The sequence below is a fragment of the Cygnus atratus genome, chromosome Z (genome assembly GCF_013377495.2).
Source record: "Cygnus atratus isolate AKBS03 ecotype Queensland, Australia chromosome Z, CAtr_DNAZoo_HiC_assembly, whole genome shotgun sequence".
Taxonomy (NCBI): domain Eukaryota; kingdom Metazoa; phylum Chordata; class Aves; order Anseriformes; family Anatidae; genus Cygnus; species Cygnus atratus.
Genome location: NC_066396.1, coordinates 3013441 through 3041035, shown reverse-complemented (window position 1 = coordinate 3041035; position 27595 = coordinate 3013441). Strand labels below are relative to the sequence as shown.

General features: G+C 45.4%; 1 protein-coding gene across 7 annotated transcripts in view; it reads right to left on the bottom strand.

The window, feature by feature from the left end:
- SMAD2 (SMAD family member 2) overlaps window positions 1-10242 on the bottom strand; it is a 48931-nt gene extending 38689 nt beyond the window's left edge. For 2 of the 7 annotated variants that reach the window (XM_035559925.2, XM_035559932.2), the window contains exons 1-2: window positions 10162-10228; window positions 987-1279 (exon numbers count right to left, since the gene is read on the bottom strand). In XM_035559925.2, coding sequence (XP_035415818.1) covers window positions 987-1222 — 236 coding nt within the window. In that variant the 5' untranslated portion in view covers window positions 1223-1279; window positions 10162-10228. Of the gene's footprint in view, window positions 1-986; window positions 1280-3572; window positions 3685-5335; window positions 5526-6756; window positions 6890-7293; window positions 7389-10161 lie in introns of those variants that run through there. The other 5 variants (XM_050716191.1, XM_035559926.2, XM_035559927.2 and 2 more) reach the window with 5 other exon arrangements.
- Window positions 10243-27595: the final 17353 nt, after the last annotated feature.

The following is a 27595-nucleotide window of genomic DNA, read 5'->3' as shown; positions in this document are numbered from 1 at the left end:
GCACCATGATGAATATAAAGTTTAAAACTCATTGGGACCAATGCTAAAAATACAGAAAATTAAGGTCATAAACACATCCAGTTTCTCTCCCTTACAAACTATGATGTATGTCAAGGGGCAAAGTGCCCAGAATATTCCTGTGTCACCAGATCCTCCAGCAATTTCATAGAAAGACAAACATCTGTACAGTGATTTGATATTTATGGAGCACACTTGATAAGCTTACACGTGCACCTTTAGTGGGAATTCTGTACAACGTGAATCTAGAACACGCTGCATTATACTTACAAACATAACCCTTGCCTCTCGCACAGCAGTTGCTATGAATTAAGTTGAGAAAGTCAAAAGGGTAGAATGCAAGCTGTTCGCCTAAATATATATACATGTAAGGAGCAGAAGAGAAGTTCTAGAAATACTCCAAGTTAAATGAAAAGCACTTCCATTAACCAATGACAAATAGTAATTACAGTAAATAAACAAGTCTTCAGAGAAACTGCCTCCCAAGATAAACTTTCCCTTCAGAAGGGAAAATGGATGCAGCTTGTACAACTTAAACAAAACTAGCAAATAGAACTGAAAATAATAATTAGATGACTGAAGTGTTGACCAAGGAAAAACTAGTCTTTTTTTTTCTGAAGCAGAAGCGTAGTTTCAAATAAGGCCCTCCAATTAGTACTATAAAATAAAAGCATAAGGCAGTGTTAGGAACTAAGAGCTATGCTAGGCACCACCAGAATACATACAAATTGGAATCTGGGTAGTAACGAACACAATGTAAAGTTATTAAAAATTGTGACTCGACAGAGTGTGTGGTTCAGTTCTAAGAACTGAAGCAAATGGTACCTAAAACCAAAATAGGTTTTAAAGAATTTTTAACAAATCAAAAGCATGCAACTGATTCTTTTATTCGTTTGTTCACATGACAGCCTACACATCTGTTTGGTTTCTTAAGTGGTTATAAAAGTTTCAAACACAACAGTGCTTACCTTGGTATAGTCACACATTTCGTATTGCAATTCTGAGTGGTAATTGCCTTCTCAAGCTCATCCAGCTGTCCTGTTTTCTTCAGCTTCTTGACCAAGCTTTTCACTGCTTTTTCACACCACTTTTCCTCCTGACCATTCTGCTCACCGCCACCAGCCCCTCCAGAGCCACCAGCAGATTTTTTCCACCCCAGAAGTCTCTTGACAACTGGTGGAGTGAATGGCAAGATGGATGACATGACTTTCACCAGACAGAACACTCAGCACGCAATAAATCAGTGATTCCCGTCTGATCCCTAAAAACACAAACCAAAACAGACACGTTAGCACTGAGGTTTCACGTAAGACACATACCTTGCTTAGGCCCTTCCCCTACCAAGTGCCATACAACATGGCATCTGAAAACAAGTCAGGTAACAGTTCAGGACTAGTTCACATCAATGAAATTAAAGGACAAAATTTCTACAGTCACTTCAGCAGTTAGCTCAGTTTGTTACAGACACCTAGTTTTTCCTCAAGTCTTTCCTGGCTGAAGTCTACTCACTTCAGAAATTACAGGAAGTTAACTTACTTGAATCTAGCTTTGCACCTAGTCTGAGCTGGTTTTAGTCATTTGCAAAAGTTTTCCACAAATGATCGACAAACTGCATACCCAGATTTGCATGTGCCGCCCATCTCCACATTAACTTAATAAGCAAAATTGTGTCTGGAGTGCCATATAATCATTATGAGTTGACAGAAGTCTTTCAGCAGCCAACCCTTTGGCAAGCCTTTTTTCATCGTTTGTTATGATTTAAATAACTACCGATTTTTGCGCCACTGGGGACATGGATTTGAAATTCACCCTGAAGTTTGGTGATGAGCTTATTCTCCTGTTCCAGGCATGAGAATTCCAGAAAGTTACCTGACTTCCAAACCTCAGCACCCTTAGCTACATGAGTTACTTCAGTCAGCTAAAAATACCTTGCTCTAGCTAAGCACTAATGCTACTACCTTCAGGCTACTTGATCAGAGCTTTCAAGGCAGCTTATGTGTGTCCCCATCCTGAGCAGGCACGCTCTTCGCTTCTATCCAAAATATACAGCCTCACCTAACTGAAGTTTCTCATCTGCAAAACAGCGTGGTTCATTTGGGATACTTCAGGCTACAGTATTTCTGGCTGATTTATGCTTTATCATGCCTTCACAGTTTCAATGAGAACCAACAAGTCGCCAAAAGCTAGACTATATTCCACAGGTAGCTTTAAATCTTAACTTTTTGACTTCCACAAAACAGAACATTCAGTACGAAGGACGTTACAGTTTCAACTAAATTATACCTCAGTGAAGCAGCTTTTGAGATCACCTGGAAATATGACCAAAGCAAGAATTGTAATTGTTCAGGCTCAAGGAGACTGAGGTTCTGATTAATAGGGACTCGAGATTAACAACAGCCACTTTGTGGAACTGATTCAAATAACCTATCCTAAATCAAATCATTCATTTTCATACAAGACTATAACATGCAAAGAACTTTTGTTCTTTCAAAAGTGTTAAACTATTAGGGAATTGTGGCCAATACATCAGAGTGCAAAAGCATTACACTGTAACCTTGGCTACAGGGAACAAGAGAAATAAACCCAACATCTTCAGATTAAACACAGAACAGTACACTCAAGCTACAGTTTCCCAAAGAGCCTCCAGCCACAAGTAGCCCAGGTCTCCTTCCTTTCTCCGTGGTCCCACCTCTGCACCAACAGCAATACCTCTCCCCAAAGACTCAGACAGGTAGCTGAGCAGAAACCATCAAGTTTTCTTCCCAAGTTAACTTTCACACCAGTTATCAAGTTGCACTAGCTCATACCCAGTACTGTAAGGACCCACGCTGATGCTGGGTGAGATACAGAGCGTGGATGGAGACTCTCCTCCAGCCCCAGCCTTCAACAGCGGTGATAGCATCCACTCTAGCTCTTGAAATGCAACCCAGGCATGAACTGTAATGACAATTTATTCTGGTGGCACAGCCACATTAAGCAGTCTTGCTCCCCTTTTCCGCATGTTCTAAACTGTTCCCAGGGCCAGGAATAAAACCCCTTAGGGCCCTAATCCAGTACACTGAGTGGCTTCAGAGGTGAAGTGGGAGGCTCACACAGCCTCTGCTGCTTTAAGAAGCATGGCTTTCTTAAACACGGCTTCCAAAAAGAGGGAAGGGGACCAGCCATACAAGGCATGACCTGGGACAGCAGTTACTCTGAACTTCATCACTGAAAGAGACTTCAGCTTCCAAGCAGGGCCAACACTGGATGCTTCAGAGGCACAAGAAATTCAGGGAGCAAAAGGAGGATAGCCTATTTTGCTGCAAAGCCCACATTTTCAAACACTGGCAGCTGATGGATTAATATCCAGACTAAGATTCTGGGGGACTTTAACTTCTTTCTTCTAACTACAGCTACACCACATCAAGGATCTGCCAGAAGCATCAGTAAGAATTTCAGCAAGTTATTCCAGTTACAGCCCCGTATTTTTCAAAGGCCAAGCAGAGAGAATATAACCCAAGTAGGGCAGCACTTCGTTCACCTCAATACTTTAGCCCACTGTGATGAATACTTACAGGAGACTATTTCAGCCAGTTTAATTTATGCAAAAGTTGCACCCTTCTGCATGCCTAGAGGAGGCACTTCCTAGGAAGCACACGGCACAATTAGGTTGAAGGTCGGATGAATCTAAATTATGCAAGGAAAAAGCAGCAATAAAGTAATTAAGAAATACCCTACTGGGTCTGAAGAGTGGTGCACCTAGCCTAGTGCCCCATCTGCAGCAGCGGGGAAAGGATACGCTATCCGAGGCAAGCACACGAGCCTTGCTGGTTTATGCAGTCTGTTCCCTCTGTAACTCTTCAGCATCCAAAATTGCTGTAGCAGGAATATTAAATGCTACCTTCCTACTTGCTCCCTTTAGCAGCCATTGAGGGACCTGTTGTCCACAAATTCACCCAACCACTTTCTGAACCTGCCTCCACAACCCCTTGCGGCAAACAGCACCAGGATTTAACATCCAGTTTTTAAAAGTATTTTGGGATGTTTTTAATTTAATCTCTTCCAAGTTTCAGACTGTGCCCCTTGTTCTTGTGCAAGCTTTGCTAAAGAACCGTTTGTATTCATCTTGTCCACAAGCTTCGTGATTCTGTACATTTGAATCACGTCCCTCCCACAAACAGAGGACTGTCAGCCTTTTGTGGCAAACAAAGTATCTGAACACTGCTCACATAGTTTGGGAAGCTCCCCTGGGCAGATGCCAAGCCTGAAGTTTTCCTTCTCCAATTAAGTTACAAGCACTTGAAGGCATGGCAGAGGGAGTGATCTGAAGACCACAGAAAAGTTACATGAGATTACGGCTAACATCTTTTCAGTCACATTACACTAAAGCTCTACATATCAGCATTACAAGAAAAAGCACAAAGATTTATACCTCATGAGCAATTTGCAGACAGAGGACAGACAGCACGTGTGTGCTGCTGAACATCTGGCAGCGGCTCAAGAATCTGCCCCTTCCACTGCCTCTGGGCTGCTCTGCAGCCCTACATCTGCACTGGGTTCTCTCTCTGTCCACTGAGGCAGACCCAGACATCGGACTTACACCAATGCGCTCAGCGATCACTGCTACAGCTCTTTTTTGGCCAGCAAACCCCATTTCAATTCACCACCTGTAACTTTTGCCTTCAGACTGACATAGGAATATGAGGAGTTTTAATCTTTGTCCCCAGAACATCATTCACTTGCACACTGTCACTGCTGGCACTAGCTTCTTGGTAAAAACCCTCCTCTAGTCTTTTTCCTTGTATGCTTCCTTCATCCACAAAAGATGTCGTTTTCTCCAAACAGACCCAGGGAACACTTGCCAATACCACAAGCGATATTCCCACATCACAAAAATGGCTGCAGATTAAATACAGGCTAAATAAATACATAATAACCCTTCTTCTTGTGATAGTCTTTGTGATTTCCTTGTGGTTCACAGGCAACCACCTCCAAACACTGAGAACCTATTTAGGGCCTTTGCTTTTTAAAGACCTTACACACGCTTCCCACCACTCGTTCTTTGTGCTGCCTCTCCACTGCTCGTTCTGTTCCACTGATGCCCAACACCATACCCCAAGATCTTGTCTTTTACCTGCCCGTGTACTATTTCCACATATCAATGTACTGGGACTCTAGGTAATTACAGGGAGATTCCCAAGACCCCTTTTCACATTCAACTGTAGTTGAACTATCAGTATGATGGCAGAAGCGTGACACACAGCAGAAAGCTTTCGCTATTTCATCCCTTTCCACATTTCCTGGATTGTGCCTTAAAACCACAGCTTTGAGTACTCACGGAGCTTGAAGGAGAGGTACAAGTGTCGGACTGCTGGCACACACGGAGCACACGCTGTTATACCCAGCAGATTAATACTGGAAAACGTACAGATTGCCTAACTTCGGTGGTGTTTCACCTCTGCCCCCACAGTATATTCGGCTTCCTCGCACACACGCTTCTATAGCGGGTCAGCGCAATAGCTGGCAACCTGTAAAGTCACAGTTTGAGTCACGTCTGCTATTATTCCACTCTACTGTGGTTCTCTGGAACAAGGATTAAATATTAAGCCCATGATCCCAGAAATAACTAAGCATAAAAGATGATGAAAACCTTAAGGGCAGCACGCTTGCAGACCAAAATCTTCAGCGGAAATTTTCCTTTTCTGAGTGTCTGGAACTTACTATAAACGTACTGGTGCTACCAAAAATATCAAGTGATTTCTGGCTAATTTATTCTAAAGCCTTATGCAACATATTTCAGATCAATCTGCTTATTCATCTTAAACTTGAAATTAAGAAACGGGACCTCTCCTGGTTTTACTAGAAGTATTCTGGCTTAGAAGAATCTCATTTTCAAGTGCTCTTCTGGAATAAAAAGGATAGAAGTTAAGCTCCTGAGGAAAGAAGATCGAGGAAAATCCTTTGTAGCATTTGGGAGAGTCTACAAGTTCATTTACTCACAATTTTAGTCTCATTTTTTTGATATTTTAAATAGGTAATTTTTTTTCCATTAATCCTAGAATTTGGAGGAGATTCTATACCAATTTCACCAAGTGTACAATGCCTCACAAACCTCAGAGGAAGGAATATCCACCCTTTCCCTTCACATGCCTCCCTCTGCTATTAGTTCTTTTAGAATAAGCACATAAATTGAGGCAGTCTATTTAAGGCAGCATCAAGACCCAACATTAGGCTAACCAGTACCGAGAGAGCTGAAGCTTTAAAGTGCGTAGATTAGGCAGTACAGCATGTCACCTGCATTAATGTAAGGTCATCAACAGTGCAAAAACTTTGAGAAACAATGAAGTATTTCGTCTTGCACTGAACAGAAGCAAAACAAAATTAATTTATGATCTGCTTCTGGATTCTTGAAGCAGTGTTATTACGAACAACAATGAGGCAGCTTATTCTCAGCAGAATCTGAGAAAATTTTCCCCAATGTTAATGATGCCGATTTGCAGGAAACCTGAATTCTGTACAGTGTTCAAACTAAAAATCAATGCCACTTTTTCCCTTTCAGGCAGAATGCATTCTAGTTAAGAAACTTGCTGGAACAGACAGGAGAAGACACTTCACTGCTGCCCCTACAACCACAACCCCTCTAAAACCTGCTTTTTGAGGCTCTGGGGCGCTCATGCCTTCTTCTTCTCCCTCAAACATATATTAAAGACACCTGGTTTCATCATACCGGAGAGGCTCGAGCCTGCTGTGCATACATACGTTTCCGAAGAACGCGCAAGTCAGACAACACACAAGCTTCTCTCCCTGTATTCAGACCGGAGCAGGACAGCTTCAAGTACTTCCTTCCCGGCTGTTGGGCGTTCAGGTTTTTTGCCTCGGTGTGGGCAGAGAGCTGGGGGAAGGAGAATGTAGCCCTGCTGATCAATGCCCCCAGACCCACCCCCAGCCGAGCTTTCCAGCCAATTAGGCCAGCGGTGGGGAGTGGCTCCAGAAAGCTCCCTCCCGAGGGGCTCCAGTTGGCCCGGGCTCCCAGGAGGAGCAAAGCCAAGGTCCGGGTTCAGCTTTGACAAGAGCTGATGAAGTTCAAGGCAAGCTGCTTGTGATCCGGGGGGGGGCAGCAGCGAAGGAAATGCTCCCTACGGGACAGCTTCAGAATGAGGGTTTTGCAATGTGCCAATCTACAGCCTCAATTTGCACGTTAATTTTTAAGTTTCTTACAGTCTAGTATTGCAATGCATCTTGAAACTCTGCAGAACTTTTGTCTTTATATAGCTCATTGAGGAGAGAATTACCCACCTACTTTGAAAGTTTGAAAGTAGACTTTTTCCTCTCACTCATTTCATGAAGTTTGATTATGAATAAACCACGAAAACTCTTGTTTCTCATGTGCAGAACTAAAATAAGCACCAACATGATAGAAAAGTTTCAGGAGCTTAATTTTTCTTCAATTACTAAGGACCGCTGCAAGCTACAGACAAAATAATGGAAAGCTTTATTGCTATCAGAAAATTAGCACATTGGAAGCAAAATGTGCATTCACACAGCACACTAAAACTGCATGCACCTAAACTACTAATAGGACTGATGTATTTTAGCAACTCTCCTAGAATTACCACAGAGGAATATTACCACAACTGCAGTCAGCCAATTCACTTGTTCCTGCAAAGCAGCAAACTTTTTCCACATCCTTGCTATTTATGAACTCACAGCCTTTCTCCTTAAAACTAAAAGCCCTTGGTAGAGCCACAAAAGCACCAAAGGAGCATTCCAAACCACAACAGCTTAAGCTCTTCTCACCTAATTTGCTTTGATTAAAATTGCCCATGTGCAACAGACAAAGGGCAGTTTCGTTATTTTGGAAAGTAAATACTCCTGGGGTAAAGCTGACAGGTAGTCCCAGAACTGAATAGCAGGTACCTGGTTCAGCTTCTAGCCATATAACTTAGCAGGTTCCCCCCTTCATTAAACCACAAACAAGCGCATTTAGCAATTAGTTAATGCAAGCTGACTTTCTAAACCAGCCTAACGTCAACAAGTGTTCCTCCAACAGGCCAGGCTCCCCTCCGTGCTCGCTGTGCACTGAAGAGTGTCTTGCATTACACTCTTCTCGCTCTAGCTTAATTAAATCAAGCTCATGCCCCAGACTACGCTGATCAGAGACCCAGGAGCTGCTCTCGCACAGTCTCTTTCTTGGTCTTATTTCACACCATGGCAGTCGAACGCACCTAATCACAATAAAAAGTCATCTGGAACAATGTCTTACTCTTTGTAAGACAGTTACTCTACTGGAAGTTGAGAGAAACATTTAGTAAGGCTCTCTGCAGTAACCAATTTCTTCTAGCCCACAGAGTATTGAGCACAGGGCTGCCCGTGCTCTCCATTCTGTTACAAAAACCTAATCCCATCGCATGACCTGCAGCAATTCAGTTTAACAAATCAACAATTACAAATATTTTGGCAAAGTAAGCTTAGGTATTGTTTGCCTCTCGGCACAGTTCACAACCAGTTTGTGGCTTTATGATAAAAGTCATTAAATCCAATCTGAAAAGCAGAATTTACAGCTCACTTAGCAAGTCAGGCCCATAAATAGATGCTTTCAATTACAGGGCATTTACATGCACAGTCATTAAGACAGTGCTGAATACATTTGAAAACTCTAGAATACCTTTAATAATAATTAAAATTCTGCACTCTGTTCGTTATATAAACAAAACTTTGGAATTTTCTTCAGTCCCAAGCAGAGCTTGGATTCATTGTTATCCAGAACCTACTACAAAGCCTGTTCTCCCAGTACTTTTGTGGGAAAGGGATCAGAGATGGAAACAAGTTTTGTTTTTTAAATTTGCACTCACTAGCACAGATTTTTGAGCTCCAATAAACTTGATTATATCAACTGGTGCTCAACACTTCTAAAAGATCAAGTGGAACAGGAAGATGGAGGAGCACCTAGGAGAGCCTTTCATTTGGAAATTCCCTGTGCTTCATTTGCTGTGTTCATTTGCTTTTGTGTTCATTTACTTTTGCTCACGGATCTAGCTTCTAGGTGGAGGAAAAAAGGAGATCAGTTAAGAGGCCAGTGTTTTTTTTTTTTACTTCATTTTTTCAATTGTGGTTTTTTTTTATTATTATGAACAAACAGAATCTCAGGAAAGCTGACAAGCTGTTCTCCAGAATTGTACTACCCATGACCAGATTCCTCCATAAAGAAAACTGAATCTTCCCTCTTGCGCATTTCAGTGACTGCTGGTGTAGTCGAAGCCTGAGCCACACAACTACCAAGTTATCCTATTAAACATCCCAGTGAAGACAACCCAAAGAACACACTTAAGTGAAGTTTAAGCCACCTCAACTGAGAACCTCCCCCTCCCCCTTTTTCAAGGGATTTACAGTTAATGCTATCTTTCATCAGGACAGTGCTAAGCAAACGGAGCAGGGTGGGGAGGAGGGTCTGGCAGCTTCAACCTCCCCCCTTCAGCCATACTCCCATCCTCCTCCAATTCACGAGACTTTGCGAACCCACAACTTTTGGAACAAACGTGGCGAAAGATCTCCTCGTGAACCTTGCAACTCGAGCTCCGACACCGCGATAAAGCGTAAGAAAGTCTAAGCAGCAGCCCAGCTCTGTCCAAAAAAAAAAAAAAAAAAAAAAAAAAAAAAAAAAAAAAAGGCCTTTTGCCTTATACAACAGGAGCCTAACCAGCCCCTCGCCACAGGGCCCAGCCCCACAGACGCACCACCACGAGCCAGTCTGAAAGCACAGCTCTGCAGCCAGCAAGCAGCACACCTGGGGCCAGCCGAGCAGCCCCCAGCCAGCCACGAGCCGTGCCCCCAACCCCCCCCACACCCCTCATATTTCCCCCTTTCACCGCCCGCATCCCGCAGCACGGCGCCCGGCTGCTCCCCCCCGCTCCCCCCCCCCCGACGCGGCCCGGCTGTGGGGGGCTCACCGCGGGCCGAGGCGGGGGGGGAGGGGGGGGCAGGGCCCTGCCCGACCCCCTCACACCGCAACAAAGCGGCAGCGGGGCACGGGGAGCCGGCCGCGGCCCTCCCCCGGTCCCCTCAGCGCCCCTCCAGCGCCCCTCCGGTGCCCCTCAGCGCCCCCCAGCGCCCCCCGGTCCCTTCAGGGCCCCCCCGTCCCCCCCTCACGGCCGCCCCGGACCCGACCTCCTGCTCCCCGGCTGGCTGCGAGGCCGCCCTCCTCCCTCAGCACCGCCCGCCCGCTCCCATTGGTGGACGCGTCGGCCCGCCCACCCCCGCGGCCGGGAGGGAGGCGGCGCGTTGGTCCGCTAGCGCGTCGATCAAGGGGAAGGAGAGAGGGGATTGGGGGGGTGGTGGGGAGGCCCCGCCCTCCTCCCCCACCGCTCCCGCGGGCAATTGGCGGGTGCAGGCGGCGAATCAAAGGGAGGGGGGAGGAAAAGCAGGGAGAGAACGGGGGGACGGGGAGGGGCGGGAGGGCGCGAGGCTCCGCCCCTCCGGCGGGGTGACGCCGCTGATTGGTCTCGGCGCTTGTCACTCTTCACTCGCCGCGGCCGCTAGGGGCGGTTGAGCGGAGCGGCGCGGCGGGCGTTTGGGTGACCTGCAGGCGCGCATGCGCACTAGAGGTGTGAGATGTCCTCCGCGGACGCTCGCTGCGGTAACCTTCCGCGGTGGGCGCGGGTGGGAGCTGAGAAAAAGTAGTGCCAGAAATTACCTCAGGGCCCGTGGCCGGCCCCGCACAGGGCAGCCCCCGGCCGCCTGCCCTCGAGTGGCGGAGCGAAACCGATGTTTAAAAGCTCCCTGGGTGAGGGAGGGCAAAAAAACATCCTTTGGAGGACAGGCACCATGGTGGTTCCTCAGGAGGCTGAGGCAGGAGGGGGATGCAGCTCTGCGCCCTTCGCACCTGTTTTGTCCTCAGATGGATGTAAACCACACATAAAGCACGTTAAACCACCCGTAAAACCCATAAACCATAACACCACCTCGTCTCAGTATCACAGAATCACCTAGGTTGCAAGAGACCTCCAAGATCACCCAGTCCAACCTCTGACCTAACACTAACAACTCCTCCACTAAACCATATCACTAAACTCTACATCTAAACGTCTTTTAAAGACTTCCAGGGTCTGCTGGCGTAAAGCTGCAGGCAACTTGGTCCCAGCAGTCCCCAAGGTGTGAGGCCAAAACATGGCAGCAGCAGCGCCTCCTTCCACCTGCAGGGCCTGGTGGCTGCTCCCCGCTGGCTCCAGCCTCGCCACAGAGCGGTTCTGTCCCCTCCACAAAAACCTTGCCGCTTCTGTGCGTCTTTTTTTTCACTAGACTCTTCGCAGCTTTAACCAGCTGGGGTACGATAATGATGTGACCAAATTCTTGTACCCGACTAAATGCAGAGAGTCGCCACAAATAAATGAGAGCCTGCTGCCTGAAACTGCATGGCAGGGAACACGTTGGCGTGCAAAACCCATCACCGCATTGTCCACTCTGTGGTAATGTCCTACATGCTCCCCGCAGCATCAGCAGGAAACCACAAGACTGTAGCTTAATGTGTTTGTTTGGGGTTTCTTAGTGTGACAAGGTGTGTTCGTGCTTGAAGATGGTGGAGATGATGGAGTTGGAGATGGTGGAGATGATGGAGTCTGTTGGAGATGCTGTGTTTTTTCACTTCCATGTCTTGATACTTTTCCTTCTTTAACCCCATATATCACATCTGCAGGCTACTTCTCTTACACCTGAGGTCCCAGCTCACCAATATAACCTCTTGCTTTCTAGAGCCACGCTCCTCTTCCAAACTGGAGCAGTTTCTGCACTCAGTGACGTAGGTGTTATGATTCAGTGTCTTGGGCACTTAGCCCATCTCAACAGGTTTGGTATTCTCAGGAGCCAGGTGAGGCACCTCTCCCATCATTTAGCCCTCCTGACAGAATGATAGATGTGGACTTGCAGAAATCTCCCTCTTGCCTTGTCTGTCCTTGGTTTTCCCATCTTGAACCAGACATAGCTTACTCAGTTACTTTTTTTTTTTTTTTTAAGTTCTATCAGTCGGAGATTAGAGCCAGTCATGAAAGAAACACAAAAGCAGATATACAGTGCAGACAATGCAGAGCTGCTAAAAGATTACTATCATGTTTGTGAAAGATAAGGAGGTGTTTCAGGCATGTTGTACCTGGAAACAGGTACTATTCAGCCAGCACAGCACTTGCTTTGTGGAGGGTTCGCTGCGTTCAGAGAGAATTTGCTGTGTGAGCAGCAAGTTAATTAAGCTCAGTGTTTCTACGGATTTGTGTCAGCCTTTTCCTTCACCTCTGCACTGCAATTAATCCAGACCCCCTCTCTCTTACCTCCCCTAGGCTGGCTTCTGCTATACCCTCACCTCGCATCTATGTCCCCAACCTACTGTTATTGGTTTGCTGTCTGGGCATGGAGCAGTACATGATATGGCTGGTTCAGGGCTATGTGTGCTGGCTGGCCAGCTGCCTGCCGCTTCTCCACTGCCAAGGAACCCAAACAGTGCTGATAAGGGCTGAGCTCTCTCTGCCTTTCTCCATGGTGGAGTGATAACAAGGCTTTTCTTTTCTAATGCAGCCACAGTTTATCATGAATCTTCACGGACACTGTATCTTCAGAAACCCTGGATCTCTGCCCAATTTGGTTGAAATAGGCCAAATGGTTGAAAAAATTAAAATGGGGGACTTCTGTCCAAAATAAATAAATAATATATATATATATTAAAAAAAAAATAAAGTATGGCATTTGCATAAACCTCATTTCTTTAGGAAAGGAACTTGCAAGCAGCCAGAGAAATAAAGCAAATAGAAGAAGACGGCCTCAGGGCTGCAAATCACAGAGCCCAGAAGTTACCTGAGGAGCATGGTTGCCGTGGAGAAGCCAGGCAAGATGTGTATCTGCAACTTAAACATAGCTCTAGAAAGTGCTCCTAGCCACATACCTGCAACTGCAGAAATAGTACCTCATTTGGGAAAAGCAAAGAAACAGCAAAACACAGTCCCTGATTCCAAAGCGGGATATTGCTAAATTTACTAGTAAATCACTAAGCCATGTAGCTCAGCATATTTTGGACATTAACAGTTAGGTACAGATTGTTAACAGTACCATTTGGATTTAAACCTGCAGCGGAAGAGCATCAGCATCTCCAGGAAGGGTAGCTAATGTGTCTCACAGGGATCAACATCCTCACAAGTGATGTTCTTGTGCAGAGGCACAGAAACAGCGGAGTGGTATTCACAGTCACCGTTTCACCTGTCTGTCAGAAAGAACAAGGGAAGTAATCTAAGTTCTAAAGAAAACATGATGAAATGTAAACTGGCTGCACTATGCTGCAGAGACTACATGTTGACTTCCCGAAGGCTGTGACCAAATCCCCTAAAAGGTAAAAGAAGTAAAACACCAATATCAGATAAGTTCAAAGACACGCAGGATTTCTAAATGACCAGATACTATCAGATATTACTATGTGAATGAAGATGAACATGAAGTGCAATGCCAGGAAGGCAGGGCTTGGAGACAGAGCAGACAGCAGATAGTTTCCATGTTGAGGTCTTTATTACCAGCACATCAAAATGATCTGTTAAACTGTAAAAAGAGAGAGAGAGAAAGAGAGGGAGAGAGAGAGAGAGAAAGAGAGAGAGAAAGAAAGGAAGAACGGAAGAAAAGGAAGGAAGGAAGGAAGGAAGGAAGGAAGGAAGGAAGGAAGGAAGGAAGGAAGAAAAGAAAGAAAAAAGAAAGAAAGAAAGAAAGAAAGAAAGAAAGAAAGAAAGAGAAAGAAAGAAAAAGAGAAAGAAAGAAAGAAAGAAAGAAAGAAAGAAAGAAAGAAAGAAAGAAAGAAAAAGAAAGAAAGAAAGAAAGAAAGAAAGAAAGAAAGAAAGAAAGAAAAGAAAGAAAGAAAAAGAAAGAAAAATAAAAAGCTTTAAGTTGATTTTGGATACAGAAAGATCAGCCAGGGAATAATATACCATGAAAATGACCAGAAAATGACCATCATTCCATGGAGAAACACTGCTAAGTGCTCCCGGATTTCTTGAACTCATTCAGTTGAAGCCCTAGCATATACTTCAATAAGTGCTTTGTCTCTTACATCAGTGGCTGCACTGCTGGTTGCCTGCTTACTGTAAATGCCATTTGCGCAAATTATTTTCACTCTAAACTTTTGTGAAGGTAGCTCTTTTCTTCCACAAGTCTGCATAAGATTATGAAAGAGAGAACGGCATGCAGAGAAGCTGGAGCTGGAAACTGTGAAAGGGACAAATTCCCTTTCATGCTGCATTACTTCTTGGCCAAATGACATGAAAGCAGCCTTTCCATATCATTGTAGGACTGCCTGCCACAGGGGCTAGCATTGGAAGACTTGCAAAAACTTCCCCCATGGAGATAATAGAAAGAAATAACTCTGCTAGGATTGAGATTGCATCTCCCTCAGCTTCAGAGAGTTCATATGCGCCTAAACCAATTGCCCTTATATCACATGAAGTTTGCAAGCACTTCTTGTGACAGCATGAGAAAGGTTAAAGAGGAAACTACATTTCGCTTTTCCCTTCCAATAATGAGGAGCGTATCAGCTGATTTTAAAGATGACTAACTGCTAGCATTGTTCTGCCCAAACGGTCCTTGCTTTAAAGAGATGAAACAAGATTCTTAATGTCATAAATGAAAAGGAAGCTATTGCGAGAGGCATAAAAATGTCAAAAAATGAGCAAAAACTTCGTCTCAGTCACACTGGCATTTAGTAGAGTAAATACGTGCAAAGGGACAGTACTCCTTCTTTCAAAAGTGCTGAGACTGAAGGCTGGGAGCAACAGAAAAATGCATAAAAAAGCATTTCATTTTTCTGCTCTTCTTTTTATCTTTACAGTAATGAAATTTGTCTGAAATGTTGAAACTCTAATCTGTTCACTACCTCTTCTCAAATGCAAAAGTATGTTTCCAAAACTACGTAAATCACTGTAGTTTCAGACTGTACTGTTAGATAGCAAAGCAAAGCAAAACAGACGAAAAGGGGCCGTTCCACTGAGCAGAGAACTTGATGACCCTTGATGAAAGCATGGTGTGCCTGTCCTATAACCGTGTCAAAGTGGACTTGAGAAATAATTGATAGAAAATAATATGCTAAAAGCAGAGACGTATATTTCTGACCCAGAAGAGCACCAGCTGGTTGGTGTTCTTGTTATAAGGCACATCTGTCAGATGAAACTTAGACAGTAATCCTTAGACGTGACATCTCCTGTAAGAAATTTATAGCACAATGAGAAGATTTATGTGTTTATTCACATTTTTTATTTACATGGTGCAATTCTCTTGAGTAAATGATTTAACTATCTTTACTTATCCATATATCCTAGTGCCTAGTGCCTATTTGCACATAAACTCTATTGCCCTGAGTAACCACAAGCACAGCGGGTGAACAGAGACAACTTTTGCATAGTCAAACACTTGAATTTTGAATTCTTTTGAGTTACTGGCATGAGCCTGGGCTATGTTCCTTTACTCTGTGCTGAAATGGATCAGGAACTGTGATACAGTGGGGGCAGTAAGGTCCTGTTGCAGGAAAATCCCAAAGGCCTGGATCTGTATCGGGAGCTCGGGAGCTCAGATGCAATCATGGATATTACACATACCTGAATATCATTCCTGTCTCCTGGCTTCAAAGGTTCAGTTTTACAACTAACTGTAGGTGTGGTCCGCCACTGCCAAGGAACGGTAGCTTCTTACGCTGCTTGAATTCAAAACACGTTTTAATTATGCTTGGATGACAGCTGAAGTTGCAGAACGGCAGGTTGCGAAGCCTCCAAGATGGTTTTGCCGGAACTCCCTCGGGTCCAGCAGCACATAGCTGCTTCCTCCTGAGATAAGGCCGAGGTTGGCGAGGTTCCTCCTGCCTTCTGGTACAAACTGGAGCGTCCCTGAGGAGCCCTTTAGACATGCCCTCTCCTTTGGGACACGACGATCTCCAGAGGTCCCTTCCAACCTCAACCATTCTGTGATTCTGCGAGTCTCACTGCTAGCTGGGGCAAGGCTGCTCTCAGTTGTCAACAGTCATTGAAATGGGCTTTTCTCTCCTATTTTCCCAATTTTTACATAGTGGAAATGTTTTGTGTTGCCAGCATTTCTGGTATTTTCTTGGGTTACTCCTCTGTCCTTTCTTGTTATTCCAGATACTACACCATTCATCTGCCTACATCCCTTGGTTTGGATTAGTTGAAGTTGATTAGAAACACATTTATGCTAACCCCAAATAAGCCATCATTAAAGTGAAATAGCCTTGTTTACGGAGAGATTTACACCAGTTTATCTTTATTGACTTAAATAAACAAGAGTAATTTGAGAGTAGGCCTGGGGGACAATAGCTTTGTTTCTGAATTAATGGCAGGCCCTGGTCCAGCAAGGATTTGTGTACATGTTTAAATCTAGGCAGTGAATAGGCCAGTTGAAGGCAGTGGGATCAGTCAAAGGAATAAAATAAAATGCAATCCTCGATACGATTAATTTTTGTCATCCTTTTTTTCTGTTTTCTTTTTCCAGCAAGCTGAAATTAAGTCATTATTACAGTGAAATTTGCACAATTAAAAAAAATAGTTTGTGCCTCCCTAGGAAGGATCAAAATAAACCAATTTATGCTGTGATCAGTTATTGCAATACAGTCTGTTTCTGTTTTACACTGTGTAAGATGCACTATGCTAATTAAGCATATGTTTGTATAGATTAGTCTCAATGAGATTTACCCCAGTTTTCTACACCATCTGTGCAAGACTGGTAGCCGAGTTGGAAGTGATCTCTGTATATATTTTCTCTATTAGTTTATGAAGTCTTTAGAATCCTTTGAGATAAAAGTTTTCTTTATGCTGTTATTGGTCTTGCAAAGCTTTAGCTGCAGATTTGGAATCTTCGCTTTGTGCTTTCAAAAGCTAGTGATTTACAACAATATCATTTAAATAGTTACTGTTATTTTGATAAACAGCACAGATAAAGCAAGTGTTTGGAGAACCTGAAAAAAATCTCCCTTGCTTAGTTTTATTTAGAGTTATAAAACATATATTACTGTTACGCAGGTGAAGGCACCACAAAATAAAAATGTTGCCATAATAAAAGACTAGGCTTTAAAAATATACTGGGACTTTATCATTACAAAACTGTCATGTTGTTTATTTCAGATCTTGGCATTTATCATGATGAATAACTGATGCAAAAATCTCTGTCCGTCTAACAATGCCTGAAGCCAGCTGATACTTTTTCTTCCACGGGGAGGCTCGTGTCAGAACCTCTGTCCCTGGCTCTCTGCATTACCAGGGGCAGGCTGATTTCGTCAACTGGGGTGGCAGAGGAAGGAGCTCTGCTCTGGACAGCCCTGGCGTGACACTGACAGCCATCGTACTTGCAGCAGCACAGCTCTCTGAAGAGGACTCAGGGAGCTCTCCCTGCCTCATCTGCTGCAAGAGTCAGCTGCAGAGTCTTTGTCCTCCCAGCTTCTCACCAATCTATGGGAGGACATTTTCCTGGTGCCACGTCCTGGATGCAGGATTTAAGGCACCGAGAGGTTCAAAATAAACAATTTACCAGAATCTTCAAATTTTTGACTAAGACGGACCATTACCATCTACGCTATGTTATTCATTTCAAAGGCCAAAATGTTTCCCCCACAGAATGCTTTTTTAAGCTCACAACCTTTGCAGCTCTGAGTTCCTGCATATCAGCCACGGAAAAGGCAACTGATCTCCAACTACCAGCCTGAAGTGGGAGAGATCCACCCTCCTGGCAAGTTGTGGTCAAAGTGGGAGCCTCTCTCTTTTACCTGCAAGGAATCTGCTCAATTTCAACTTTTTGCCATTAGATCTCATTATACCTCTTTTGTGCTTTTGTTTTTCTAGATTGATGTGCATAGACAACGTCATGGCATATAAATATTTGGTGGGTGGGAGTGAGTTGCACCTCAGTGTTTTTCCTAAATAAATGAACTACACTGAGTTTCTTTGGTCTTTCATCACAAGGCAGGTTTCCAAACTTTAACATTTATCCCAAATCCTTTTTACTTTTGCAACATCCTTCTTAAAGTATGGACACAAGCTGTGAAGACTCCTTTAATACATTTAGTGTTGTAAAAGTCTGCCTTTATTCATTTGTCTCCTGTTTATACATTCAAAGGCCTCTTTCTCTCTCTTGTCTGCTATGGAAAACCAGAAATATATGCTCACGATATTTTCAACAGTGAGCTGTAAATCCTTTTTAAAGTCACTGCTTTCCAAAATGCAGTCCCAGATCTCAAAGCTGAGATGTGCACCCTTGATTCCTCGAGACAGCTGTCTTAAAACCACCGATCGGAGTGACTACATTTACTGCACGGTGCAGATCACTCTATAAAAGTAAATTGTCAATATTTATGAAACATGGCAGTAGGAAAAGCCTCACTGCTTCCAGCCACAGGCAAGGACAGCTTCTGATTTTCAGACCTTAGCATTCACAAGTGAAGAAAGGTCAGACAATAAAGAAATCTTAAGTGCTTTAGAGTAACATTGGCAGTGAAAATGGAAATAGAGCGTTATGTCTTCCAATGTATGTCACCAAACCAAATCTGCAACTACCGTCTGCCCAAGTTAGCTTCTTCATGCAAGTTTGACACAACTGCGGGCAAACATACTACAGATCATATAATTTTAAGCACCAGAGATAAGAAAAACAGAGCACACAGGCTACAAAAGTCAGATTCAGAACTTGATCAGGCCTTTGATAAATGTCACAGCCGGGAACAAGGCAAGGAAAATCTACAAGAGATGAAAGTCTTGGAAAACATAGAAGATGCCCACCATGTGCAAATAAATAGAAGGACAAACTGAAATACAATAGTGGTCTGCAAAGAGCAAGAAAAAAATGAAAGAGAATAATGTCCAGTATCAGTGTGGTGTGTTCTTTCCAAGATACATCGCTTTCCAAGTCTGTACAAACAGTAACCTGCAACAACTTGTTATCTGCAATGTCTTGTGACAAACAGTAACATAACATCCCTCAGAAGCAATGCCTTGTTCCCCCTCCATGGGCTTGAAGATTAAAGCAAAAAAAAAAAAAAAATAAAGTCATCTGTACCTCAAATGCTGACAATGCATGTTATTAGAGATGTTCCAAGGACCTTGTGTCTTCCTTTACTTGATTAATGCCAGTAGCTTGCAGAAATGTAAAAGTAAAAGTAAGGATTTCAGGCAAGTTTTGGCAGTTACTTTTGGAGCAAAGGACCCAGCCACCCTCTGTGTGCAGTTTGCACCTTAGCAGTCCTGAGTGCAAACCATAAGTTTCTCCCCAGCTAGCACAGGTGGCAGATGTTCATGCTTTTGCAGGACAGAGGCTGACAATGCTGGCCGTGTGAGCCCCCTGTGGTCCTGATGGGTGGCCTTATTGTGATGCAGAGCCTTGGGGGACTTGGAAGTGGGTGCAATAATTAGCATTAACTTTCCTGAAGCTCAGCTGCCTCTGGGCTACAAGCAAGAAAAAAAAAAAAGCCCTGCTGAAGCTAAAGGAGACAGGAGAGGGATCTGGAAGGTCCTCTCCAGGATGTGTCTGTAATTTAATCAGGAGGGAGAACCGCCTGATTGAACTCACAGCCCAGGTTCTGGGAGTGCTGTGAGCAGAGCAGCACGGAGCTCGGGGCTGGGTGGATTTTGCAACGCACCGAGCTTGGCATTACAGGTGACTGCGCTGTCTGGGGAGGGAGAGAGTCGGGGAATGTCAGTCTGAACCCTGTCCACTCTTAAGAAACACAGCGGAGACATACCTTGAGTCGAGGTGTCATTCTGCCCCCGACAAGTGTCCAGCACAAGTCCTAATGACGCTGCCGATGGACTCTGGCAGCTCCAGGTACGAATTGCCCTCTCCTGGTGATGCTCCAAGAAATGACAGCCAGCGGGCTCAGGCTCCTTCCTGATCATCCCTCCCTGGCTGCTGGCTTCTCGTCCTTCAGCTGATTTTCCTGTTCTTTCTCCTTAGCTGATCCGGAGGAAAAGCGTTCGTAGCCGCTCACCAACCATGTCAGCGCGAGACAGCTGATGGTCAGCCTGCCCGTGGAGCCCTCTGGGTGCAGTGATGTGCTGTCAGGCACACACAGTTAACAAAATGATAGGGGAGAATATATCCCCTGTGAATCCTCTTTCAATCATCACCTCAGAGGTTGTTTGTGTCAGCGGCAAGTACAACATTTTCAGATGAAGACATGATTCGATTAATCAACTCTGCCTCTTGTTCTAGGTTTTCCAGTCCATCCCTGCCACCAGCTTAGGCTTACATAAATTCCCCAGGCACATGCATACTGCAGTTACAGGTAGTTTGCACTCATTTAACAGGTAATGTCAGCAATAATGGTCTCCTGCTGCTAGATAAAGCCAGAAGAAATGCCATGACATTTTACACTTGGAGGGAGTTTGAAACCAGTGAAACCAGTGGCTTGGAAAAACATCTGTTTTGAAACAGATCCTTGGTTTCTCTTCTTAGGTTGCTTCTCCCAGCAAAAGGGGGAGAAGTGGAAGGGAGCAGGAGGCTCATCCCAGCAGCATTTACAATTCCAGACAGATGAGACTGTCGCCGGGAAGGAACCCGGCCATTCCCTGTCCTCTCCCAGCTTTTTTGGCCTTCCTTGAGCACGATGACTTAACAGTGGCTGGTATAACTTAAATCTGTGGCATGGCTCGATAACAGCCTCATCTGGAGACGTTGTGAGGCCAGATCTGCGGTGTCTTTTGAGGGGTGCCATGAGGCTGCTTCCAACACCAGCTGCTTGTCCCCGCAGACAGCTTTTTGGAGGTGCTTCACCAAATATTAGAAGCTACTTGTCAAAATCTAAGTTAGTCACTCTAAACCTTCCCTACAGCCGTCAGGAAAAGCATCCAGCAGCCACAGCGTGCCTGTAGCAGAGGTGTTGTCTCTTGCATGGTGGACAGATCTGTGGGGCAGCACATGCTGCAGGTACCGCAGCAGCTGGCCACAGCTGGAGGTGCCAAGAGGCGTGGAAGGAGCAACGCCCAGAGCACCAGGCTCCCGGCTTTCAAAATAGGGCGGGCACGTGAAAAACGTCGTTGCGAATGGTCCCCAGCTTGACCCAGATCCCAAACCATGCCCAAAACTTGTCTGGGAGAGTGCAGCTGGAGCAGGGCCAGAGCAAGAAGAGCACGGAGGTTGCTGCGTGCATCAGATTTTCCCTTGGACTTCCCCTTTGCATCCACAGGGTCCTGGGATCAGACTAAGCCATGCCCCAAGCTTTGGCATCCCGTCTCTGCTTCCAAGTAGACTTGACATCCATCTTACAGCAGTCTGGAACCGTCCTTCAGCAGGTCAATGTGTACCAAGCAACGGGCTGGAGCACAGACTTACTTATTTTTAACAAACTGGGAAAAACACACAAACAAACAACAGCAAAAAAAAAAAACAACCTAACAAGCAAGACACAAACCTTGCTGTTCTGAACATGCTCAGCACAATCAAAGCTCATTTCTCTGAAGGCAAAACAACAAATCTGTTGACTACCACGATGTCTACCTGGCTTGTAAGTCTCTGGTGTAACAGAGTGACCAACTGAGCTGGGGAAGCTGTACGACATGCCCAGGTTTGGTCCAGGAGCTCTGGAATTCCCTTCCCTGCATCACTCGTTGCCAGTTGTTGCCTTGGCCTCCTGCTCTTCATCGTGTAAGTTCCAGCTTTTTAAACTGCTGTACTTCTGTATTACGTAGCCTACCAGGGAAGACTAAGAACTGCAGGGTGCATTTTTTCACCCTGCGCTCTTTTTATTTAATATTTATGCAGCTTAATAGCTAGATGTCAGGTATGTCCCACAGGACTGCAAAAGGGTCCTGTGAGGGAATTTCAGGTTTGCTTCTGCTTATATTCAAAGTTTCCCCTGTTTTTCTGCCATTTGCACCAGCAGACAGCAGACCATATCTGCTGGCTTTGTCACTGGCAGCAGCTTTGTCCCGTGCAAGAAGGAGGTGATGATGTGCAGCTATAGCTTGAGCATTGCCCTCTTCACAAGGAGCCAGTAATTGTTAAATAAATTATATGCCTTCATGTCCGCATGTTAATAGCACTAATCCCACCCCCAGCTACCGGGTTTAGAGACGTGATTAGGGGGGATTACACCTCACCTAATGCCTAATTGCTTGTCTGTTCTTAGCAGGCCTCTTATTTCCCCGCATGCAGCACGAGCACCTCGCACGCACAGAAATGCCAAACGTGTTAAAAATCAGCTGGCAGGCAGCGGGTACCTGCCAGAGACACCGACCGGGGCAATCACGGCTGCGGGCAGCACCCAGACACTCCCTCTGCACCCTGACCTAACAGCCAAAAACCCAAAGGGCTGGAGTTACATCTCCCACAGGAGGGTTTTCTGCAGAGGAAACTTAGCTTTCATGCAACCTGTTTTTATTTTAATATATATGGGAAATTGCAAACGCCTTTTGCAGCAAGGCCACTGTGTGGGTTAGTAAGTGCCACGGGTCGAGAGCTGCCTTAACACCCTCCCCTACTGCCAGTCCCCGAGGGTAAGGCTTCCTTAACTCCTTGCTCCCTGTCCCTATACACAATTGGATGTGGCAATCATCCCAAATTTGTCTGCAGGTTGAACATCACTGAGCAAAATCAGGTGTCACGATGCTTTTCCCTTGACCATGCAAACTGTATCAAAATGACCAACTGCTCCATCTCCTCTGGGACTTACTGCACATGGGCACGCAGAAATAATTCATGTATTTACCTAATGGTGGCAAGGAGAGACAGGCAGTGGGTCATAGAGTTCATCAAGTAACAGTACCCTCGATGAATGCGTGTTAGGAATGTGAGAAAAATCTCAAATAATTTTCTTCAGACAGGCTCTTCTGTGAAGCTATTTTATTCGCGATTGCAATGGCGGGCGTCCTGTCAATCAGGAGCGCATTTTAGTAAACAAATCATAACCTTTTGTTCCCTATTACCTGATGCCTGATCACCTCCCCTGTTTCCTGACTGGCTGAGTACTACAGGTTCACAAGCTACTCGACGCTCCTCTATACCATATAGGTACAATTTTTCTTTTTTTCAACCCTTTAATTTCTCCTTTCTTATGTTTTGAGACCTTGTGATCTTTGTTTTACTGTTCTCGCACTGCTCGTCTTGTTGTTCTCAGTCTTCTACCTTATTTTGGAACAGTGGGGCCTTCTGCTGTCCACTTATCTACTTAGCATTCCTCCTTATTGTGACTACACAGCTACCTTGGAACACAGAAAGTTAGTTCTCTACTGCAAAAACACAACTTGGTTTCTCACAGTGTGAGATGCAGTAGGAACAGCCCTTTTCCAAAACATCAGGGGCCAAGTCCTTTCCTCCTGTAAGTCAGCCTAGCTCTGCTTACACCAGCAGGGCCACACCAGGCTGAGCCCACATTTCTTGGGGCACCAGCCCTGCCTCTTCCCTTTGCCCCTTCCACCACACCCAGCAGCAGCTCTCGGCCAGGCTGGGCCAAAGGGATCGAGCAGTAGGACACAGGGGTCAATTATATTTCAGTTCTGGTAGCAGCAATCCAGACAAGGAGGTTTGTCAAGTCTGTGCAGTTTGTTAAAAGTGCTTGTGCGTGTTTTAAATAAATAAATAAAAACGCATTTTCAGCTAGTTTCGTGTTCTTGGTGTCTTTTATTCCAATTAAATTACCTGAAGTTTGTAACTACCAACTGCTTTCAGGAGCCCTGGGGAACCCAGGAGGAGTTGGTGCTGTCGGTTTGCCTACAGGGTTTGCTATTAAGAAGACGGGGGCCATGTGTAGTGGAGAGGAAAGGAAAAAAGGGTTGCCAGATTATGTCCTGAATATGAGCATAGATGCAAATCACAATACGATAATGGAGAAATGCCCAAGGATTTTGCGTTTCTGGATTAGAAAGAGGATTTCAGCCGTGTACTTCAAATCTCTAATCTTGAGTGAGCAATAATATAAATCCACCTAATAACAATAAATGAAATTATAGTTTAGCTAAGTAATTGCTCCCTTTTTCCTTTGTATCATTCAGAATAGGTTTATCTTTCATTAACGTTCATTGGAGCATTACTTAAAATTGCAATTATTTCAACAATTGAATTTTAAATATTTCTTCTCTTGATCAAAATTCATCTCTATTTTTAGCTTTCAGTCTTGGAAAAAAAAAAAAAAAAAACAAAAACAAAAAAACACCGTGCAGCCTGGTGCTGGTGTAACCACCACAAGGTTATACCAGCAACTGGTGTAACCCCAATTGCTTTCATAGCACATCTTCCCATCCTCTGAAGCAGAGTTTCAGGGCCATGCCCAGGAAGATGAGGGAAGCCAAGGGCTTGCACATTTCGGCAGCTGGTGAATTACCTCTTCTGCCCCAGAAGTTTCCAGCACAAGCTGGAGACCTTCTCACCAGCTGTCTGACAACTCTCAGCACCCGGCAAAGCAAACTGCTGCCTACTGTTTGGCCACTTCTGCCAGCGAAAATTACTTAGCAGCAGCCTCCACCCCTGGCTCTCTGGTTATGAATGATCCCCAGGTGGCTTTAAGTTATCAGACTTTTTTCCTCCTCTCTGCCTCTGTGACAGCTGAAGATTCAACTGCTGGATGAACGCTGACTTGCGAATTGAAGGAAGAACATGGCAAGGGCACGTGGGAGAAAACAGGCTTGTGCCTTCCTTGCTCCTCCAAGGAAGGAAAGCAAGACCTTCAAGATTTCACCTAAATAAGAAAAGTGAGATTCTTTCCTCATTATTTTAATTTTTCCTGAGCTGCATCTTGGATGTGAAGATGCATTTTGGAAGCAGGGATCTTTGGGGGCACCAGGACCCTGTTCAGGCTTGACCAGGTTAAGGACAACACGCACCAGTGGACAGAGGGATCTGAGCGTTACTGAGCTGGCATTACAAGGACCACCCTTAGGGCAGATCTTGACACATCACTGCCAGATCAGGCAGCTGAATCCCTTTTCAGGTGTCCCCATCCTAAATCCAAGCCCTGAACAACCATTTTCAGCCGCTGCTGATGTTTGCCAGAACTTTGCTCTGCACAAGCAGAGCTCTTGCAGGAGCTGCCACTGAGACCCACCTCCAGTCACGCACGGGGTCAGCAGCACGGGACTTGCTCACACCTGAACCCATCTGGATTTGCCAGAGGGACCTTTACCTGCACTGCTCCTGCAGCCAGATCCTTTCCATGGTGTAGGGGAGCATCCGCCTGGAGTCTGACCAAGCCTCCCAGACCACTGCAGCAGCAGCATTTTTTCCCCACCATGGTCAATGTTTGTTATTTGTCAAACCTGAATTTTATCTGCTATCCTGTAGCCTGCTCTCTCCACACCAGGAGCCCTTGGCTGCTCTTTTCATTGAGCTATCCCGAAAAATATATCCTCCAGTGGTGCCTGCCCACCTGGTTTCATGTTGGTATGAACCTAAATGGTCCAGGGTCCAGCTGAGAGCTGATCTCCCTTCAGACTGGGAATACTGGGCAACCACAGCACAACTGGGATTTTCTAGAGCAGCATTGTTTCCTATGGAGGAAAGATTAATTAGGCCACAGATTTTTTTTCCACTGTCCCCTATTTAGCTTCAGCTTGCTCCCAGATTCCTCCCCTCTGCAAAACGGAGGCAGTAATGCTGGTGTCACATGTAAAGGCTCCAGCTAGCATTGATCTGTCAGGGCCTCTCCAAGGCTGGAAGATTTATAGACCCACTCCTCATCTGATCAAAATAAATGGGTATTTTTTTTTCCTCCCAAGACATAACAGTTTCCACTGAGGATGCCAGTGTCCCCACAACTGTCCTCTCTTTGTTTACGCGAGGGCTGTGAGCAGACAGTGCTGTTCAGGCTAACCATGTGTTTCACCTTCTCACTAATCAGAAACATCCCTGCTTTCCCTCTCAGAAGCTGGCAGGGGCTCCCTCCCATCCCAGCTCCGCTTTGAAGTCACGGTTTCTGACTTTCACTATCTTTCCCCTGCTCTCGCTCGTAGCAAAGGAAGAGATCATCCAAGGGACACACACAAATGCATGCTGAAGAGCCCTCCAGCTCTGCTCGAGAGCACAAGCAGGTGAGACTGATGAACCAACATTTGCCCCCCGTTTGAGGGAGATGCTCACGAGTCCTCAGCCCTGCCAGCCTGGGCAGCAGGCAGGTCCCATCCCCGCGGCGGTGCGGGCAGGCAGACCAGGTCTCAGCAGCATTACTTGTCCTCTTCCAGGCCTTTTCCAACCCAAACGAGTCCATGAGGACTCCACGATTCTCTGTAAAAGAGAGGCTGCAGATAGGAAGGGTTTCCTGGAAATGTGATATCTGTCTTTAATATTTGCCTTAATATGTGTCAGGAGCCTGCAGCCTGGGCAAAAGCCACTTTGGGAAAGAAACTGCCACTTTCTAATAATGTCTGGGAGGTTTTTATTCCCTTCTGTTCAGGGTATCTTTCTACAAGCATCCCCTCCAGCTCGGCTAGAAGTTACAGACTTGACGTGTAACCCCTGTCCTGGCAGATGGGAAGCTAGCCATCAGAGCTGTTTGCCAAAGCTCCTGCTGCAGTCGATGTTATGTTTTATCATTTGTTGTAGGATAGGATGAGCAAGTCCTTGGATGTACCTCTCACCACTGCATGCAAAGCCAGCCTGGTAGCCAAGCCACAGATAGCCCATGCCAAGCTGGGTGACCCCTGCACAGGGAAATTCTGTATTTTGTGCTAGAGAAGAGCTGAGCAGATGATCGCAGTGAGATGGAAGACATAAATCAGCCACACACAAGGGTTAAGGCTCAATCTCACTCCCTGGATGGAGAAGGAATCAGTCCTTCAAATTTCAAGGTTCTGGTGAATTTACAACATAAATTATTCATTGCCCTAAACAAAGACATTCCCTTATCTGCCTCATCTCCACTTTCCTGAGCAATAAATATGGCTGCAATTATTTCTGGTGTAGAAGAGCCAATAAAATGAATTATCTCCCATAAACCTTTCCTTCTGCATCCTATTTTAAGGGCAGTAACAAAAACACATTGCCGGAAGCTCAGTTCAGACATACCACGATGAGTTATGGAGACGCTGGAGGACGACACACACATGTGGCTCCTCTTGGGCTTCTCTCCTGCGCCAGCAGAGACAACTGCAGATCTCTCTGGTTGCCCTGGCCCTGCTCAAGGCGTTCACGGTTGGATTTTGTCTCCCGTGGGCAGGACGAGTGCCCATGCATTGCCAGTGCCGCGGGGACTCTGCCCCGCTGGAGGGAAGCTTAAAACGGAGACTGCCCCAGCTGCAGGGCAGCCCTGGGCTTGCAAGCACATCGCACCCCTCCTGAGGGGTCCTGAGCTAAAGCAGGAGACAGGGCTGAGGCTGGACAGGAGGACTTGTGCTGGGGACTCATCATTTTGCTGTAGCACCCAGATGCGCTGCCTGAAATGGAGGGTAGTTCTGGTGTCCACAGCATGGGAGTCATCTCCCCTAGCTTTAATTACCTTAATACTGCACTTAATACTGGAGATACATATTAATACTTAATACTTAACTTAGTACTGGAGACTTACACTTGAACAAGAGACTCTGGGCTGCCTCTGGAGTCAGTGGAGAACCACAGGCACTTTGGGACATGATTTGTAATGCCTAAATGAAGATGAAAGGAACCATGCCCT